The 21,670-nt window shown below is 38.2% G+C and overlaps 1 protein-coding gene across 4 annotated transcripts in view; it reads left to right on the forward strand.

Moving 5' to 3' along the window:
• LOC126277997 (uncharacterized) overlaps positions 1 to 21,670 on the forward strand; it is a 277,984-nt gene that overhangs the window by 28,631 nt on the left and 227,683 nt on the right. For all 4 annotated transcript variants that reach the window (XM_049977675.1, XM_049977678.1, XM_049977677.1 and 1 more), the window contains exons 4-6: positions 16,391 to 16,500; positions 17,391 to 17,550; positions 18,350 to 18,492. In XM_049977675.1, the coding sequence (XP_049833632.1) occupies positions 16,391 to 16,500; positions 17,391 to 17,550; positions 18,350 to 18,492 (413 nt within the window). The remainder of the gene's footprint in view (positions 1 to 16,390; positions 16,501 to 17,390; positions 17,551 to 18,349; positions 18,493 to 21,670) is intronic.

Below are 21,670 nucleotides of genomic sequence, written 5' to 3' on the forward strand. Positions count from 1 at the left end.
GCACATTTTTTATGAAAACATGGTAAACAACATGTGCATGTTCATGAAGGTCAGATAAGTGGGATCATATAGCATGTCACGCAAGGACAAGACATATTACTCAAGGTATACATTTGTTAATCTTGCCTTAGTAAAACTTGCAAATATGGATGCTTTTGCGTTTGCGTGAATGTGTGTGTAGATTGTCTTTTGTCCAAAAGCTTACTTGTTTAGAAGTTTTTTTGTTGTGCCTACCTGCGACTCAACATATCCACTATAAGATGAGTAGCAATCTGTTCCTTTCATAATACTGTCATTATCCCATTTCAGATTTTCCATTGTTTCATTATGGATGCTTTTAGGGAAACTTATATAAGTATATATCTATGTCATACTCTGCACCCATATACTGTGTAGCATAACATAAGACAGGTGAAGGATTGTAAAATAAGTATACTATTACATGAGTGGTGGCATATTACCAAAAATTTAATCTCTCATATACTTTTCTGGTTACCATATGTGAGCAGGATTGCCTAAAAAATATGTGGATCCACTGTATCACCAATAGTGTAAGAGGATGAGGTAAGAAATTAAGCATATTTCATTTGTTACCTGATTTCATATGTGACTAAAATAAGAGTAAAATTTAAAGAAATAGGAAAACCATATGAGCAGGTCCATATGATGGAACCACAACCATAAAATAGATATTGTTGTGGAATGTGCACAAAACTTACGTCACAATATAAGTAAAGACCAGTGGAAACATGCACCATGTCATATAAGTTCAAGAAATATTTCTCAGAACATACATATTTTATACCTTACCTCTGTGGATCTAGCGTTATAATTGTGACTGTAGATACATTTTACCAAATATTATAGATATGTAAACTGATGTCATATCCTAAGTCCATGCCCCTAAGGTGTAACATGTGACAAATGTAACAATGAAATAAACGTATTATTTCATAATAATTGGCACATTTTTAGAAATTCATCTGTCTCATTCTATTCAGATTGTCATGTGTGAACAAAAATTTAAAAGTATTTTCTGTACCATCAGTAGTGCAACAGTAAGAGATAAGAAGTATAAGCATAGAAGGGAAACTCCTGGTAGGAATATCAACTATGTAGGAAAATATAGATTGCTACTTACTGTTAAGATCTGTTACATCGCAGACAGGCACAATTAAAAGACACATACAAAAAGCTTTCAGCCACAGTCGTCAACTAAAGAGAAACACACAACATTGATACAAGCAAGCACACCTTGGGCCAGAAAGAATTCTGACTCAAGTTGCTGGACTTGGCGGTCATGTGTGCTTGAGGTGTGCATGCTTGTGTGTATCAGTGGTGTGTGTTTCTCTTTTGTTGCTAAAGGCTGTGGCTGAAAGCTTCAAGTGTCTTTTAATTGTGCCTGTCTGCAACTTAATGTGTCTTTTTTGTGGTAAGTATGAATCTATCTTTTCTTATATTGTTAAAGTATAAACAAACATTTTGATTACAAAATACACTGAGTGATTGTTGTACAATGACGTGAAATAGTTAAAATTCAGTCTCAAATAATAATCATGTAGGTAGGTTTGCACAAAATAAAAATGGATGTAGATAGATTCAAATTAAATAAAAAAAAAAGACCTATTGTACTACATAAGCATAAGCTATGCAGTAACCTGGAAGAAAGGGGAAACACACACAGCTTGCAGTGAATCATACGCAGAATGGTAACAGAATGTAAATACCTAGAAACATTCAGCTTCATATGTCAGTATTTAGGATATAACATATATAGGCACAGTGTATGAGTAATGCAGCCTGGGTAAGACAAGAAAACTGTGGATAGCTTAAAAATCATGTCATGCAGTGCGGTAAAAGAATATGAGCAGTTTGAAATATAAAATCTTACTTATAGCTACCTCCCATGAACCATGGACCTTGCCGTTGGTGGGGAGGCTTGCGTGCCTCAGCGATACAGATGGCCGTACCGTAGGTACAACCACAACGGAGGGGTATCTGTTGAGAGGCCAGACAAACATGTGGTTCCTGAAGAGGGGCAGCAGCCTTTTCAGTAGTTGCAGGGGCAACAGTCTGGATGATTGACTGATCTGGCCTTGTAACACTAACCAAAACAGCCTCGCTGTGCTGGTACTGCGAACGGTTGAAAGCAAGGGGAACTACATCCGTTATTTTTCCCGAGGGCATGCAGCTTTACTGTATGATTAAATGATGATGGCGTCCTCTTGGGTAAAATATTCCGTAGGTGAAATAGTCCCCCATTCGGATCTCCGGGCGGGGACTACTCAGGAGGACGTCGTTATCAGGAGAAAGAAAAGTGGCGTTCTATGGATCGGAGCGTGGAATGTCAGATCCCTTAATCGGGCAGGTAGGTTAGAAAATTTAAAAAGGGAAATGGATAGGTTAAAGTTAGATATATTGGGAATTAGTGAAGTTCGGTGGCAAGAGGAACAAGACTTTTGGTCAGGTGAATACAGGGTTATAAATACAAAATCAAATAGGGGTAATGCAGGAGTAGGTAATGCATTATTGTGGCCAAGATAGACACAAAGCCTATGCCTACTACAGTAGTACAATTTTGTAAGCCAACTAGCTCTGCATATGATGAAGAAATTAATGAAATGTATGATGAGATAAAAGAAATTATTCAGGTAGTGAAGGGAGACGAAAATTTAATAGTCATGGGTGACTGGAATTTGTCAGTAGGAAAAGGGAGAGAAGGAAACATTGTGGGTGAATATGGATTGGGGCTACGAAATGAAAGAGGAAGCCGTCTGGTAGAATTTTGCACAGAGCATAACTTAATCATAGCTAACACTTGGTTCAAGAATCATAAAAGAAGGTTGTATACATGGTAGAATCCTGGAGATACTAAAAGGTATCAGATAGATTATATAATGGTAAGACAGAGATTTAGGAATCAGGTTTTAAATTGTAGGACATTTCCAGGGGCAGATGTGGACTCTGACCACAATCTATTGGTTATGACCTGTAGATTAAAACTGAAGAAACTGCTAAAAGCTGGGAATTTAAGGACATGGGATCTGGACAAGCTGAAAGAACCAGAGGTTGTACAGAGTTTCAAGGAGAGCGTAAGGGAACAATTGACAGGAATGGGGGAAAGAAACACAGTAGAAGAAGAATGGGTAACTCTGAGGGATGAAGTAGTGAAGGCAGCAGAGGATAAAGTAGGTAAAAAGACGAGGGCTGCTAGAAATCCTTGGGTAACAGAAGAAATATTGAATTTAATTGATGAAAGGAGAAAATATAAAAATGCAGTAAATGAAGCAGGTAAAAAGGAATACAAACGTCTCAAAAATGAGATTGTCAGGAAGTGCAAAATGGCTAAGCAGGGATGGCTAGAGGACAAATGTAAGGATATAGAAGCTTATCTCACTAGGGGTAGGATAGGTACTGCCTACAGGAAAATTAAAGAGAGCTTTGGAGAGAAGAGGACCACTTGTATGAATATGAAGAGCTCAGATGGCAACCCAGTTCTAAGCAAAGAAGGGAAAGCAGAAAGGTGGAAGGAGTATGTAGAGGGTTTATACAAGGGCGATGTACTTGAGGACAATATTATTGAAAGGGAAGAGGATGTAGATGAAGATGAAATGGGTGATAAGATACTGCATAAAGAGTTTGATAGAGCACTGAATGACCTGAGTCGAAAGAAGGCCCCGGGAGTAGACAACATTCCGTTAGAACTACTGACGGCCTTGGGAGAGCCACTCATGACAAAACTCTACCATCTGGTGAGCAAGATGTATGAGACAGGCAAAATACCCTCAGATTTCAAGAAGAATATAATAATTCCAATCCCAAAGAAAGCAGTTTAATAAGTCACAACTGCAAAATACTAACACTAATTCTTTACAGATGAATGGAAAAACTGGTAGATGCGGACCTCAGGGAGGATCAGTTTGGATTCCGTAGAAATGCTGGAACACGTGAGGCAATACCGACCTTACAACTTATCTTAGAAGAAAGATTAAGAAAAGGGAAACCTACGTTTCTAGCATTTGTAGACTTGGAGAAAGCTTTTGACAATGTTGACTGGAACACTCTCTTTCAAATTCTGAAGGTGGCAGGGGTAAAGTACAGGGAGCAAAAGGCTATTTACAATTTGAACAGAAACCAGATGGCAGTCATAAGGGTCGAGGGGCATGAAAGGGAAGCAGTGGTTGCGAAAGGAGTGAGACAGGGTTGTAGCCTCTCCCCGATGTTATTCAATCTGCATATTGAGCAAGCAGTAAAGGAAACAAAATAAAAATTCGGAGTAGGTATTAAAATCAACGGAGAAGAAATAAAAACTTTGAGGTTCGCCTATGACATTGTAATTCTGTCAGAGACAGCATAGGACTTGGAAGAGCAGTTGAACGGAATGGACAGTGTCTTGAAGGGAGGATATAAGATGAACATCAACAAAAGCAAAACGAGGATAATGGAATGTAGCCAAATTAAATCGGGTGATGCTGAGGGAATTAGATTAGGAAATGAGACACTTAAAGTAGTAAAGGAGTTTTGCTATTTAGGAAGTAAAATAACTGATGATGGTCGAAGTAGAGATGATATAAAATGTAGACTGGCAATGGCAAGGGAAGCATTTCTGAAGAAGAGAAATTTGTTAACATTGAGTATTGGAAGTCGTTTCTGAAAGTATTTGTATGGATTGTAGCCATGTATGGAAGTGAAACATGGACGATAACTAGTTTGGACAAGAAGAGAATAGAATCTTTCAAAATGTGGTGTTACAGAAGAATGCTGAAGATAAGGTGGATAGGTCACGTAACTAATGAGGAGGTATTGAATAGGATTGGGGAGAAGAGAAGTTCGTGGCACAAGTTGACAAGAAGAAGGGATCGGTTGGTAGGACATGCTTTGAGGCATCAAGGGATCACAAATTTAGCATTGGAGGGCAGCGTGTAGGGTAAAAATCGTAGAGGGAGACCAGGAGATGAATACACTAAGCAGATTCAGAAGGATGTAGGTTGCAGTAGGTGCTGGGAGATGAAGGAGCTTGCACAGCACAGAGTAGCATGGAGAGCTGCATCAAACCAGTCTCAGGACTGAAGACCACAACAACAACAACAACTTATAGCTACACTTGAAATTACTTACTTGGGTCTAAGTATGGGTTATGCAATCTGGGTGAGTTATGGTAGATTAATAAAAGTACTTCAAAACATAAAGTCGCATGTGCAGGCACTTAAGTCATACCTTAAATCAGCAAACTATATGAGTTATACAGGATGGCGCACAAAAAATTGGCGTCAAGTATGGACTGCTCGCCAATTATGCACAAATTCTTGACCCCCACAAACAGAGAACTACAACGAAGAGATAAACACACAGTAAGTAAATAATAAAGAAATAACAAATAAGCTAATGCGGGCAACAACTTTAAAACAGTTGATGACAACTGGCAGCCGACAGTGAGGAGTAAAGTACTTCAGGCTGATTTTTTGTACGCCACCCTGTACAATTCAAATAAAATAAAGGTAAAAAAAAAGACAGTCAGTTTACATTGCATGCTATGGAGTGTGGTGAAAGAACATAAGCACTTCAAAACATAAAAATCCATGTGTAGGTACTTCTGACATAACTCTCATGAGCACATAGTGTGGGTTATACAATCTGGTTAAGATACATACATACCATTCAAAACGTTGAGCGTATGGCTTCATGTAACATATAGTGTGTAAGTACACACTCCTTAACCTTAATGTATGTTTAATTTGCTTACAAGGGTTGGTATAATATGAGCACATCTTGGTATCATTTAAATGATAATAGTTACAGGATTATGTGGAAAAAATTTTAGCATATAGAGGTATAAAATCAAATGCTAAACTAAAACCCCTCATAACGTAAGAGTTTGGGGGGGGGGGGGGGGGGAGAGGGGGACATATTTACAACCTCTGTGACATAATCATAAGACCATTGAAAGGTATGAGGTCTGTACAAAAAATTTCAGAACATTGGTAATTTTGCGTCAATAGTATGTTTGAGTGAAATGCAGTTGGTCTCCCTGCACACGCCTGTGTTAAATGTGTAACTGCTGGGAGTTTCATTATATGTCTGTTATTGTTCACTGCTGTATTGAGTAGAACATTGTGTTGCACAATTTGCAAATTTAGAGATGGTATAGTTAGAGGAGCAAATGATGCAAGAAGCCTATGGTGATGAGTGCTTAAGCTGTACTTGGTGTTATCAATAGTTCACACGGTATAAAAATGGCCAGATGGATATTAAAGATGACCCTCATACAGGAAAGTCTTCGATGTCTACCAACGAAGCTCATGTAAGGAACATCATCAAAATTGTGCATGCCAAACAAAGACTGACTGTGCGAGAGATTGCAGAAGAATGGATCATATCGTGAAATCCTGCAACAGCATCTTCGAATGCGTCGTGCTGCAAGCAAGTTCATCCCACGGCTCATGAGTCAAGACCAGAAAGACCTTAGTGAAGAGCTTTTGGATTGCACAAATGAGAATGAGATGTTCCTTAAGTAAATCATAACTGGTGATGAGACATGGCTCTGCGAATGATATAGAGACCGAGGTTCAGTCTTCAAAATGGATCAGAAAAGCTTCTCCAAGCCCAAAAAAAGCTCATCAGGTCATATCAAATGTCAAAGTCATGCCGATAGTTTTCTTCGTCTTTGAAGTATTAGTTCATCATGAATTTGTGCCACAGGCACCAACTGTTAATCGGTGGTGCTGCTAAGCCTGTGAGAAAATGTGAGAAAGAAAATGGCTTGAAATGTGTTGAGACAATTCATGGCATCATGATAACACACCTGCACATTCATCCCTCTTGATGCCTGACTATCGCACATAAAACAAAATCACTGTGGTGCCTCATCCTTCATACTCTACAGTCCTGGCCCCTTCAGACTTTTTTTTATTTCCAAAGTTGAAACCCTGTTGAAAGGGCAAAGATTTGCATTCATAGACAAGATAAAAGAAAATTGGCAGACAGGGCTTTGTGCGATCCAGCAAGGGTTACTACAAGACTACTTGAGGAAGTGCAAATGGCATTGGGTGCCATGTATCAATTTTAGAGGAGAGTATTTTGAAGGAGACCATTCACAATAAGTAAAAGGTAAGTGTGGAAAAACTTTGTAGGCAGAGCTCCAGATTTTTTGAACCAACCTTGTATACTGTGCTGGAATGTAGACAAATGTACTGAGGGGAAGAATAGAAAAATGGAGACAGTACGTATGTCACGTAAGTGCAAGAGCTGTTACCTATCCCATACATGTGTTTTGTATCTTGCCTTAGCAAATAATATAACTTAAATACAGTTAGGGATACTTTTAAGTATAAAGTATGCAATTATGTGTCTACGTTATACCCTGTTCCAGTATATTTTGATATAATACAAGAACAGATTGACAGATTTTAAATTAATTGTATAACACTGTATGGGTAAATTCAGCATATAATTTTGTTGTACGTCATCAGAAAAGTTGAAAAATTTTATCTACAAATTCTTAATGGTAATTCAGAGCATCATTTGCTTGTCTTTTCTTGTGGCTGTATATTTGCATCTTTTCCAGAGAGTAAACTGTTTCACCTTAGCGGAGTAGTGTAAAATTTTCACATGATGCTGCATGTTATCTGTACCGTGTTTAGATTCTCTGAAACGATCACCAAAGGTAGTGGTATTATGATTTCCAGTGTGCCTCTGAACCTGGTAAAAAATGACTGACCAGTATGTCTAGCATAAAATTCGTTGCATTTCTCAAATTCTAATTTGCAAACATTCATGCTGTTATATTTGTTCTCAAGGTTTTCCATTTTATTCCTTAATTTCAATAACAATTTCTTTTGTGGTCTTCAGTCCGAAGAATGGTTTGATGGAGCTCTTTGTGCTACTCTACTCTACTCTACCCTACTCTCACCATCTCTGAATAACAGCAGCAACCTACATCCTTCTGAATCTGCTTACTGTATTCATCTCGGTCTCCCTTTGCAATTTTTAACCTCCCGCCCCTCCCCCCCCCTCAACAAAAAAAAACACACACACACACACACACACACACACACACACACACACACACACACTTACTTTCTCTCTTTCTCTCTCTCTCTTTTCTCCAATATTAAGTTGGAGGTCCCTTGATGTCTTATCAACTGACCCCTTCTTTTAGTGCCAAAAATTTGTCTTTCTAATTCTATTCAGTATCTCTTCATTAGCTACGTGATCTACCCATTTATTTTTCAGCATTCTTCTGTAGCACCACATTTTAAAAGCTTCTGTTCTCTTTGTGTCTACTCAGACAAGACTTCCTAAACTTGAACCTATATTTGATACTAACAAATTTCTCTTCTTCAGAAATTCTTTTCTTTCAATTGGCAGTCTGTGTTTTATATCCTCTCTACATTGGCTGTCATTGATTATTTTCCTTCTCAAATTGCAAAACTCATCTAATATTTAAAGTGTCTCATTTCCTAATCTAATTCTCTTAGCATCGCCTGATTTAATTCGACTACACTCCTTGATCCTTGTTTTGCTTTTGTTTATGTTCATCTTATGTCCTTATTTCAAGAAACTGTCCATTCTGTCCAGCTGCTCTTGCAAGTCCTTTGCTGTCTCTGACCTCAATGTTTTTATTTCTTCTCCCTGAACTATAATTCCTACTCCAAATTTTTCTTTGATTTTCCTTAGGCTTGCTCAGTGTACAGACTGAATAATATTGGGGATAGGCTACAACCCTGTGTCACTCCCTTCTCAACCACTGCTTCCCTTACATGCTCTTAGCTCTTATAACTGCTGTCTGGTTTCTGTACAAGTTATAAATAACATTTCACTCTCTGCATTTTAACCCTGCTACCTTTAGAATTTCAAAGTGAGTATTCTAGTCAACATTGTCAAAAGATTTTTCTAAGTCTACAAATGTTATAAAAATAGATTTGCCTTTCTTAACCTATCTTCTAAGATGAGTAGGGTTAGTATTACCTCACATGTTCCTGCATTTCTTTGGAATCCAAACTGGTCTTCCCCAAGGTCAGCTTTTACCAGTTTTTCCATTCTTCTGTGAAGAATTCGTGTTAGTATCTTGCAACCAAGATTTATTAAACTTATAGTTCTATAATTTTCACCCCTGTCAGCTACTGCCTTCTTTGGAATTGGAATTATTACAGTCTTTGTGAAGTCTGGGGGTATTTCGTCTCTGTGATACATCTTACACACTACATGGAAGAGTTTTGTCATGGCTGGGTCTACTAAGGTTTTTAGTAGTTCTTACTGAATGTCACCTGCTGCCAAAGCCTTGTTTCAACATAGGTCTTACAGCAGTCTGTCACATTCTTCTTGCAGTATCAAATCTCCCCTCTCATCTTGATCTGCATCTTCTTCTTTTTGTATAATACTGCCTTCAAATTCATGTCCCATGTATAAACATTCTATGTAGTCCTTCCACCTTTCAGCTTTGCGTTCTTTGCTTAGCACAGGCTGCGATCTGAGCTCTTGATATCCATACAGTTGCTTCTCTTTTTAAATTTTACCTATCTGGCTGAAGAAGGGATCTACCATTTCAAGCTCCGATCTATAGTGTGCCAGTTTTGTTTCTCCTGACGATATCACCCTGTGTAGTCCCCACCTGGAGATCCGAATGGAGGACCTTTTACCTCCAGAATATTTTACCCAAGGGGATGTCATCATCTTTTAACCATACAGTAGAGTTGCTTGCCCTCAGTTATGGCTATAGTTTCTTTTGATTTCAACCATTCACAGTATCAGCACAGCAAGACCATTTTTTTTGTTTTAATGCTACAAGGCCAGGTCAGTCAGTCATTCCAAGCTGTTGCCCCTGCAGCTACTAAGAAGTCCGCTGCCCCTCTTTAGGAACCATATGTCTGTGTGGCCTCCAAACAAATACCCCTATGTTGTGGTTGAACATGTGGTACGACAACATGTATTGCTGAGGCAAGCAAGCCACTTCACCTCACCTTGTCCCCATGGTTCATGGTGGTGTGGTTAGAAGTAATGAATGCAAATGAGATATTTGATTTTCGGAAGTGTTGTTCAGTGTTTTCTGATACTTTTCCTTGATATGTTGTTGAGATAAATTTTTAATTTTTTTTGTCCTCTATTTTTATTTTGTGGTGTAAATTGTCTACTCGTTGAGGCCTGATACCATTTTTTATGGCTATGAGTTTCAGTGAAAAAAACGAAACATATTTAGAAAAGATTACCTTCAAAACTCCTACATTACGTTCATAGGTTAAGACTCATAAGGAGTAGGATAACCCTGAAAGACATAAAAAAAAACACTATGAGAATAAATATAATAGTAAAATATTACTGGGATTTCCCAGGGCGTAACATTTGATAGTAAATACTCCTGTTTGTGTTCTGGTGAACTGTGACGCTGCATTGGGGGTGAACTGTGTCGCTGCAGTGGGTGTAGAGAAGTTGTGAGTGTCTGCTCCACCAAGTTTGCTGCAACTTCCTGAATTCTTCACAGTGTAGCTAATGATTTGGTATGTCAAGAGAAATTTTAAGTAATCAGGTTGACACAGAAGTTTCAATTTTCACAATAACATGTTTATTGCACAAAAACTGGAACACAACTGATTCTCTATGGCTGATTCACCACTGCTTATCATTTCAGTAACTACAGATGGTGTTGTCCATTATTACAGACAGAAAATTTAATGGTTACAGTGAAATCCTTGTTAGCTTTTAGAAACTGACATTACAGAGTTAAATATTAACTTGCTCCTCTGACACTGCAAGAGTGAGTATTGTGTAGTTTTTATTTTTTGGTACTGAAATTCATAAAATGTGTTTTTTGACATTGCTTTTTATAGAGTTGCTTATATTATGAAGGTTATCAGTTGGAGAATGTTCTTAACATGCACAAGAGTTCCTTACATAAATGCTAACTAAAAGCTAGTTTTTTTTTGTGAAAAGTATTCTGGAAGTAGAAAATGAGAACTGTTTATGATTGATGTTCAAATATTGTTTTAGTACCCATCAAAGATGAAATGAAATTAATGACAATATTATAAATTGAGTTTAAAAATGTCCAATAAGTGAAGTATGAATGTTACAAAATTTATGTGAGAGTGTAATTGTGGCATCCTGACACCTGTGGTCAGCACTTCATGTTATTATTATCCTATTGATCATATATTGGTTTGTTTGCACAGTTGATCACAAATTAGAATGTGGAAATGTTAAATATTTCGTATGGGACAGACATGTCGGTCATTTTTTACGTTTCAGAGAGCACAATGGCAATCATAATGCCACTGCCTTTGATCATCATTTCAGAGAATCAACTTCATATAAGTAATATGGAGCATAATAAGAAAATTTTACACTATACCCCTAAGGGGAAAAATTTATGCTCTTACTTGAAAATATACAGCCACAAGAAGAGACATGCAAATGATGTTTTGAATAACTTGTTGGAATTTGTAGATAAAATTATTTTCAGCCTTTTTGGTGATGTACCATGAAATTATATGCTCACTTTACCCATGTAGTGTTATACAATTGTGTTAACACTTGTTCTAAAGAATGTTCTCCTATTATATCAAAAGTTACATGGGAACAGGGTATGATGTAGACATATACTTAAATACTCTATATTTAAATGTATCCCTAACTGCATTAAAGTTATATTATTTCAAGACAAGAGACAACACAATATGGCTTAAGTAACAGCTCTTGCACTTACATGACATATGTACAGTATCCTTTTTTTGTTTTTCATCTTAAAATGTAATTATGTCTACATTCCGTCAGCCCCACTAGCTGAGTGGTCAGCATGACGGACTGTCATGCCAAGGGGCCTGGTTTCAATTTCTGGCTGTGTCGGAGATTTTTCTCTGCTCAGAGACTGGGTGTTGTGTTGTGATCATCATCATCATCATCATCATCATCATCATCATCTCCTCGTCCCCATTGACACGCAAGTCGCCGAAGTGGCGTCACCTTAAAAGACTTGCATCAGGCGACTGGTCTACTGCATAGGAGGACCTAGCCACACAACATTTCCATTTTTTACAGCTCAGCATACAGTTAAATGGTTCTGTGATGATGTCACACAGCTTGTAGTGTTACCCCCACAACCCTTACACTACATAGAGGTTCAGATTAGCATTTGATTTTGTATCTCTATATGGTCACACTTATTTTGCATAATCCTGTAACTATTATATAATTATATGTGTCATTTAAATGATAACAAGTTGTGCTCGTATTATGCAGTTCCTTGTAACTGAATTAGACATACATTAAGAGTATGGAGTGTATACTTACATACTTAGTTACATGATCCCTTGTAATCAATATTTTGAATGGCATGTATGTATCTTATCCAGATTATATGACGTGCACTATGTGCTCCTGTGAGTTATGTCAAAATGGATTTTATGTTTTGAAGTGCTTACGTTCTGTTACCACGTTGGGTACATTCAATATAAGCTGCCTGCACTCTCTCACCTTATTTGAATTGTATAACCCACACAGCCACATAGTGTTAGGAAGTCTTTGCTGAAAGTATTTTTCTGGGGTGTAGCTATGTATGTAGACAAAAAGAGAATTGAAGCTTTTGAAGTGTGGTGCTGCAGAAGAATGTTGAAGATTAGATGGGTGGATCATATAAAACTAATGAGGAGTTACTTAACAGAGGTGGTGAGAAAAGAAATTTGTGGCACAACCTGACTAGAAGAAGGGATCGGATGTTAGGACATGTTGTGAGACATCAGTGATCACCAGTTTAGTACTGAAGGGAAGTGTGCGGGGTAAAAATTGTAGAGAGCGACCAAGAGAAGAGAGCAATGAACAGATTCAGAAGGATGTAAGTTGCAATAGTTAGGCGGAGATGGAGAGCACCGTCAAACCATTCTTCAGACCACAACAACAAAAACAACCCACACAGTTTGTTCATTCAAGGTATATCATAAGTGCTCGCAAATGTGAATTTATGTTTTGAAGTGCTTATATTATTCTACCCTATCTCCCCCAGACTTAGTTGCAAATCTGTGCCATTCCCTCCCCCCCTACCCCCATCCCCCCTTCCCCCCTCGCCCACCCAATCCTCCCCCCACCCTTCCCCCCCACCCCCACCCCAAGAACCAGGAACAAGTTACAAAGGAGTGCCCCCTCTGTCACATGATAAGAGCCTGCTTTGTCTCCCATAACCACTCTGGTCTGTAAAAGCTGCACTACATTTTTCGTCAGGCCTGTCTGTTAAAGCAGCTATGTCATTGCCAGCTCTGCTGAATCATTGCACAGCTTATTATATTGGTATGACTAGCAACCAACTGTCCAACTCTGCCTACAACTACCACTACATGATTACTCTGTAATGTAATCAGATAGATAAAAAAATTTACTCACCAAGAGGCAGCAGGAGAATATGCACACAAAAAAATGTGTAACTTATTCAAATTTTTGGAGCCTGTGGCTCCTTCTTGCAGCAGATGAGTTGAAAAAAAAGGAAAAGGGGTGAAGGAAAATGGCTGGAAAGTTATAGGGGTACACTTTGGAAAAGTCACCCAGAACTACGGGTCAGGGGAGACTTACGGGACCCCTGACCTGGGGTTCTGGGGGACTTTTCCGAATTGTACCCCTTTCCCTAAACCTCTCCAGTCCTCTTCCTATGCCCCTCTTCCTTTTCCCTCAACTCTTATGCTGGAAGAAGGAGCCACTGGCTCTGAAAGCTTGCATGAGTTAAACATTTTTGGTGTGTTTGTTCTCGTGCCACCGCTTGGTGAGTACACTTTTATATCTCTCCAATTACATTATATTGTCAAAAATTGATTATTTCTATTGTTATGTATGATTACTCTACAATTCACAATTAAGTGCCTGACAGAGGGTTCATTGAACAACTTCAAGCAATTTTTCAACCATTCCACTCTTGAACAATGTACGGTAAAACAAACATGTGAGTTCCGATTTCTTGTATTTTATTATGATTATCATTTTTCGCTATGTAAGTGGCTGTCTACAAAATATTCTCACACTCTGAGGAAAAGTTGGTGCTTGAAATTTCATGAGAAGGTCCTTATATAGTAAAAAATGCCTTTTTTTAATGGCTTCCACCCCAATTTGCGCATCATATCCATGATGCTCTCTCTACTATTTCGCAATTCCTGTCAATCCTATCTCGTATGGATCACACCTTGCACATGAATACTCCAGAAGTGTGTGGACAAGCATAGTGTAACCAGTCTCTTTCTAGACATGTTCCATTTTCTGGGTGTTCTGCCAATAAATAACAGTCTTTGGTTTGCTTTCCCCACAACATTATCTATGCAGTCATTCAAATTTAAGTTATTCGTAATTGTAATCCCTAAGTATTTAGTTGAATTTACAGCCTTTAGATTTGGGTGATTTATCATGTAACTGAAATTCAGCGGATTCCTGTTAGTACTTGTGTAGGTGACTTCATGCTTTTCATTATTTAGAGTCAATTGCCACTTTTTGCACTGTAGATATATCATGTTTAAATCATTTTGCAATTGGTTTTGATCATCTGATGACTTTACAAGATGGTAAATGACCACATTATCTGCAAAGAATCTTAAAATAGCTGCTCAGGTTAAATCGTGTATGTAAATGAGGAAGAGCAGAGGCCCTATTTTCCATTTTACTTGATTTTCCATCAGTTACTGTGATCTGTGACCTTTCTGACGTGAAAGCACAAATCCAGTTGCACAGCTGAGACGCTACTCCATAGGCATGCAACATAGAAGTCATTTGTGAAGAACAGTGTCAGTAGCCTTCTGGAAATCTAAAAATATAGAATCAATTTGACACCCCCTGTCAATGCTGCTTGTTATTACATATGAATAAAGAAATAGTTGTGTTTCACAATAACTGTATTTTCTGAATCCATGCTATCTGTGTTTCAACAGATTACTTTGAATTAAGCTGCTTTGCTACACAGAGGATATCTACTTCTAAGTTACTCATATTGTTCTTGATTTGAATTGTGGAATATTTACTTTGTCTTTCTTCGTGAAGGAATTTTGGAAAACTGTGGTTAGTTACTCTGCCTTAGTGGTATGGCCATCGGTAACCTAACCTTTTGTATCACAGAGTGTAAATTTTGATTGTGTCTCCCACTGATGTACTTTACATATGAATAGAATCTCTTCGGGTTTTCTGCCAGATTTTGGGACAAAGTTTTGTTGTGGAAGCTGTTAAAAGCATCTCACATTGAAAATCATGCTGATTTTCTGACTTCTGTAAAACTTCGCGAGTCTTGGGCTTTTGCATTCTTTTAAATTTGGCATGCTTTTTTTTGCACCTGTGTTCTGACCTGATTTGTGTACCATGGGGTAAAAGTAGCACTTCTTGTTAATTCATGTGGTAGATATCTCTCTTGTTACCATTGATGCTTTCCACCAGGATGAGTGGCCACCGCCAACCAGTGACCAAGAGCAGATGGACCACTCTATGGCATAACATGCAGCTGAATATAAGATACTTGACTTCAGTGGCTGTTTCACAACCCAGGCCATATTCCCCACCACCAGCGTTTCTGAACTGCACAGATGGGTGTTATCCTTACAACGCATTCTCCATTTCCGAAATGATCCTGTCCCCAACCTATGATAACCTGCTGTACCCACACTACACACACAAGTTTCCACCTCCTCTGTGCTTGCACCTCATCCCAATTCAAGTCCCCTCACCTTCACTGTGCTCTGATCTCTGCCAATACACTCGCCAGCCTTTTCCTGTTTCTGCTCCTCCCCTTTCCCATTACCTTCCCCCCACCCCCACCCCAGCCTCCCGACACTGCGCCTGGCAGCTTTGTCTTGCAGTCCCTCTGTGCTCTGCAAGGCAGAGCTCTTCGCTCATCCCCACCTGTACCCTGCCATCCCTCCCCCATCCCTGACCCACTCCAGACTGCTGCTTTTGTTCACCCACAACAGTTGCAATCTGCGTGAGCGGTCGGAGGAGGAGTTCATTTGTGAGTGAGGTGTGCCTGTTTGTGTGAATGTGTTTTCCTTTCATTTCTGAAGAAGGCTTTGACCAAAAGCTTAGTGTGTAAGCCTTTTCATTGTGCCTGTCTGCAACTCAATGCTTTATCTTAATGTGAGTAGCAATCTATTCTTTTCATAGGTGTTGATATTTCTTTGATTATTTATTTTTGTTTTCAGTCTGTATACAGTACAGAATGTGAAAATTGTTTGTGAAGTAAATCTAGAATTAAAAATGATTATTTTGTTGTAGTATTTCTTTGAGAACTGTAAAATGCAAGCAGTGTTTACCATAGCCATTATTGGTTAACATGTTTCAATAGTGTAATGTGAAGTGATTATTGATGTGTTTTGATTTCACCAGAGTGACTTGTCACCTAATCACCTGTCACCTAATCACTTGTTTTCTTTTTCTTATATGTTGAAAGCTTATACCAATGAATAATCAAGTGCAACTTCAGCAGACTCCACAGCAACAGACAACATGTGCAAGTGCAGTCAGTACAGATGATAGTTCCACCAGATGCTACTCAAACAAGTAAGAAAATCCAATTTGTTACAAAAACAGTGCATTTGTATCTCATGAACCTGTCCACATTGCTAATGTTGGCTTTCTGTTTATCTCCTGGGCTTTACACATCACATTCTTCATGTTTCTTGTCAACCCAAGTGCTTCATGCCCAGGTGCATGTTACTCCATCAGTCGGTGCTCAAGCTTAAAGTTCTTCTGGTGCACCACCATGCCAGCCATCTTGTCAATTTATAGTAATAACTGTACTGGCATCAACCGTCACCTGAGCCATGTCCACAGCTCGTGGTCTAGTGGCTAGCGTTGCTGCCTCTGGATCACGGGGTCCCAGGTTCGTTTCCCAGCCATATTGCGGATTTAATCTACCCAGCAACTGGTGTTTGTGTTGTTTCCATCATTTCACCATCATCTTCATTCGTGACAGTGGCTAGATTGGACTGTGGGAAAAAAAGGGGGGGGGGGGGGGGACTGTGCTGTGTCAAAATTGTGGCAAGTGCTGGTGACTGTGCCCCACAAACCAAACATCACCACCACCACCACCACCACCACCACCACCACCATCACCTGAGCCATGTATGCAACCTGCTTTGCAGAATTCTCCCAACAAATTGACATCATTCATTCACCTTCCCTGTAAATGATTTTCTGTATTTTTATTTTTCAAATTGCTTCACAATGTTACCTACAGATATTTGCAAAAATATATTGAGATACAGCTCTCATGAATTACTTTTGTATCCTAAATTTACAACTAATTTCCTATCATTAAAGATTGGTGTCAAATAACAAAATTTTTGTCCTCATCTCAAAAGACTGTATATTAACATTGTACATAAGAACCAAAACAGAAATTGTGGTACTTTTATAATTATGATGATATATGGACTTCTTACTTTTAGCACTGTGAGAACTCGAGCAAGGCGAATGTTGTCAGGCTTTGCACAGTACTGGATGGACTCATTGGAGGACATTGGCTATATACGGTGCCCCCTGAGAGCCTGCAACTATATTAGTCTCTCATACCAGGATATGAGTGCACACTATGCTACATGTGCTGGGGTAAGCCTTAATTCTCTACTATTTCAAAATTTACTATAATTAATGAACAATATTATTTACTCCAGAATGAGATTTTCACTCTGCAGCGGAGTGTGCGTTAATATGAAACTTCCTGGCAGATTAAAACTGTGTGCCGGACCGAGACTCGAACTCGGGACCTTTGCCTTTCGCGGGCAAGTGCTCTACCATCTGAGCTACCCAGGCACAACTTATGCCCCGTCCTCACAGCTTTACTTCTCCCAGTGCCTCGTCTCCTACCTTCCAAACTTTACAGAAGCTCTCCTGTGAACCTTGCAGTACTAGCGCTCCTGAAAGAAAGGGTATTGCAGAGATGTGGCTCTACTTTCTCTCAGGAATGCTAGTCCTGCAAGGTTCGCAGGAGCGTTTCAGTAAAGTTTGGAAGGTTGGAGACGATGTACTGGCAGAAGTAAAGCCGTGAGGACGGGGCGTGAGTCGTGCTTTGGTAGGTCAGATGGTAGAGCACTTGCCCGCAAAAGGCAAAGTTCCCAAGTTCGAGTCTCGGTCCGGCACACAGTTTTAATCTGCCAGGAAGTTTAATATTGTTTATTGCTACATATATTGCTACAAAAGTGACAGTTACTTAATGCCTCAACATGTAATTTAATTTTAGTACTCACTTTTTTGTCACTGAGTGGTAAGTATAATCTAAGCGTTGACGTCAGTTAAGGCACTCAAGCTGATACAGCCTACTATCGTGGCTGCCAGTTGCAATACTATCTATTCATTATTTGCTTTTTAACTCCATTGAAGCTTGAAAAATTATTGCATTGGGTTTCAGGTAAGCATCACTACAGATGATATGTGCCCTGTGTGTCAAAAACGCCTAAAGTCAGCTGAGTGTGTTAAGCTACATTTGATTCGGTCACATGGACCAAAATCTAAGAAGCAAGAGGAATTACAATCAATGTCTGCAGCAAAGAGGTTTGTAATTCCTTTTTAATGTAATTCAGCATGTTTGCAGCTGGATATATATTAGTAGAGTATGTAAATGCATACTATAAAATTGGTGGATATATTCAAACCCCTGTCTTCCTCTACAGTTTTTACCCTCAAAAATTCCCTTTAGAACTGTGGAGGTTATTTGCTGATGCCTTAACATGTGCCCTACCATCCTGTAACTTCTTCTGGTGTAAGTTTCTTCCATATGTTCCTTCTCTGATTCTGTAGAGAACTTTGTCATTTCTTATATTATCAGTGCATCTGATTTTCAGCACTCTTCTGTAGCACCACATCTCAAATGCTTCAATTATTATAGAATTATTATTGCAAATGAATTTCACAGTACTTACAAATTAAAATATAAGGCAAGAAAAACCTATTTATTGCAGGCATAAAATCAGTATAAGCTCATCTTTTGTGAATATCACATGAAACAGGTATAATTAAACTTAAGGAATGGACTGACATCTTATCAAATCAAATCATGTATTGGTTGAACCCTTACAAGATGCCGAGAACAAATGCTAAACAGGCAGGATGTAGAAATCTCGAAATAGAACTGATAGAAATAATGTGGAACATCAAAGGAAAATGTGTGTTTCCAGTAACATATGGCTCAATTATAAAGAATAAGTTGACTGAGAAGATAAATCTGTAAGTGAACAATCTTCAGTAATCATTTCGTCACCATTTATGTATTTTGCATACACACTTGTACAGTTATGTTCAGATACGAAGTAGAACATTTAAAACTAATGCAGTCGACATTTGCACTTTACTGAAGTCATTCGGTATGATTATCTGGCTGGATTATTGCAAATAAGGAGACCTCTGTGCAGTGTAGGAAAAAAGACTGGACAGACAGCTGGTCAATACTGACAATATATGAGGGAGTAATTTACTGATATTGATAATCACACTTCATCAACACATTCACAATTAGGCGGCATCAATTAACTATGAGTGCATGTGTAGATAGTTTTATTTGTGAGAAGCAGTAGAAGGTGTCAATATGACAGGCCACTGAAGATGCTTCGTAAATAAAAGAAGTGAAATGCCTGTGGCAAAATACAGACTGCCCTTCATTTAGTAGCAAACACCGAACATACCTCCAAGAATTTTGAAGCAACTAAGGAACAACAGGAAATGTAAAAAAATGACAGGGTCTTGCTATCTCTGTACACGTGATTTGGTGCTGAACAACATCATCATATGGTGTAAACTATGATATATAATTTCATAAATTAAGAAAATGCACATGTAGTGTAAAATTATACTTTTACATCAGCAGTTAGCACAGTGCATTGATCGGTGTAAAGAGTATCAGTAGCTTCATCTTCCTATATTAGTTGCAGATAGTGAGTGAGAAGCACAATTGTCAGTACACTATGGCATAAGGCTGAATTCTTGTAACTTTATTGTCTTGAGCATTATGCAATGTTATTGTGAGACAATGTGCTATCTATGGTTTCTTGCGTAAGCACTTTTGTTGGGTACTTGTTTTTCCCTCCAATATCTCCCTAATCTTAACTTTCCAAGATGGTGAGCCAGTTGCTTAATTTAATCTGACATTCTTCTGTATTTATAAAAAAATTCTCGTATTTAATAACTATGGTGTCCTGCCAATGAATTGTTTCATTGTGCCATTTTTCTATTTTTATTCTGCATCAAACTATGATTAATTGAAGTTCCAAAGTGGTTTTAGACAATTACATCCTGTATGATTTCTTTATTTTGTGATAAAAATAGTCAATTTACTGAAAGAAATATTCACTTGAAAAAATTATAAAATTACAAAGAATCAGAATTTCTGTGAATACTTATAGACTTATAGCTCATGAGGCTAAATTTTTAGTACTCGTGATAGACACACAAAAGTTTATGCAAATACCCTAGTTATGGAATTGATGAGTCTTGTGATTACTAGACAATAATGTGAAAGTGTATCGAATGCCTTCCAGAAGTCAAGGAACACAACGTTACCCTGGGAGCCTTTACCTACGTGTTCTGGATCTCTTGGGTAAACAGTGGGAGTCAACTTTCACAACATTCCTGTTTTCAGAATACGCATTGATTCTTATAGAGGAAGTTTCCATTTGTTCCCCAAAAAGGGCACACAACTTGTTTCATAGTTCTGCAACAGATTGACATCAACAAAATAGACCTATAATTATGTCCACCTGACCAATGATCCTTCTTGAAATGGGACTGACACATATTTTATCCGATTACTTTGAAATCCTTCAGTGCTCCAGTGGCCTACGATAAATTTGATGATGATAAGTACATCTGTATGAGGAAGGATATCATTGCTAACATAAGTTAGTGTTACCATTGTGGCCACTATATGTCAGATATTAAAATACGAAGACCCCCAGAAAGTGCCGATTTTTTATATAAATGACTTAATCAATTTTGCGCCCCAGTGAATTAATTGGTCTCGCTTCAGAATATGAATAAAAACTGCACTACAGATTTCAGGGGTGGTGGTGAATGGGAGCAAATGAGCAAATGCTGTAAGATAGAATGTGATGATTCTATCAATATTATGTGAAATTGAAAGAATTTGTGAAAATATTCATAGTAAAATTTCATACTTTATAAAGAACTTGTCACTTACTTTGCACATTATTACTTATTTTCAAGAAGTTTGCTGTATAATGCTTGTTTTCCCGTATGTATCCAGAAACTCTTTAACTTTTAGAAGTACGTTATTTATTTTTCAAAGCAGTTTATTGCAGTGTCATCTCTACTTGCCATATGAACATAAAAGGAACACTGCTTAACAATCAGCAGAATTGTAACAGACAACAGAAAGGAAGGTAACCAATCTTGAGCATTCATAAGCTGCGCTTCCAATCATCAGTGAGTGTTATGTTTGAAAAGAGAAAAATCTTAGGAATTATTAGTCACCCATATATGTTAATATTTTGGTGGTTTTGGTCTCTCTCATAGGGGCTATTTATTTTCTTGTATGTTTTGAACTGTTGTGTTGTATGTGATGAGTTTTTAGAAACACCTTGTGTTCTTCATGAAGTGCTAATGTTTCCATCTTTGTTCTAGTGAAATCTGTGTTGAGAATGAGTGTGAGCCTTGTGAGTTGATTCATTCTGAAAATATTTCCACTTCCTCATACATATTTTTTTACTCCTCCTCCTCC

This window comes from Schistocerca gregaria, chromosome 6 (genome assembly GCF_023897955.1).
Source record: "Schistocerca gregaria isolate iqSchGreg1 chromosome 6, iqSchGreg1.2, whole genome shotgun sequence".
Lineage (NCBI taxonomy): Eukaryota > Metazoa > Arthropoda > Insecta > Orthoptera > Acrididae > Schistocerca > Schistocerca gregaria.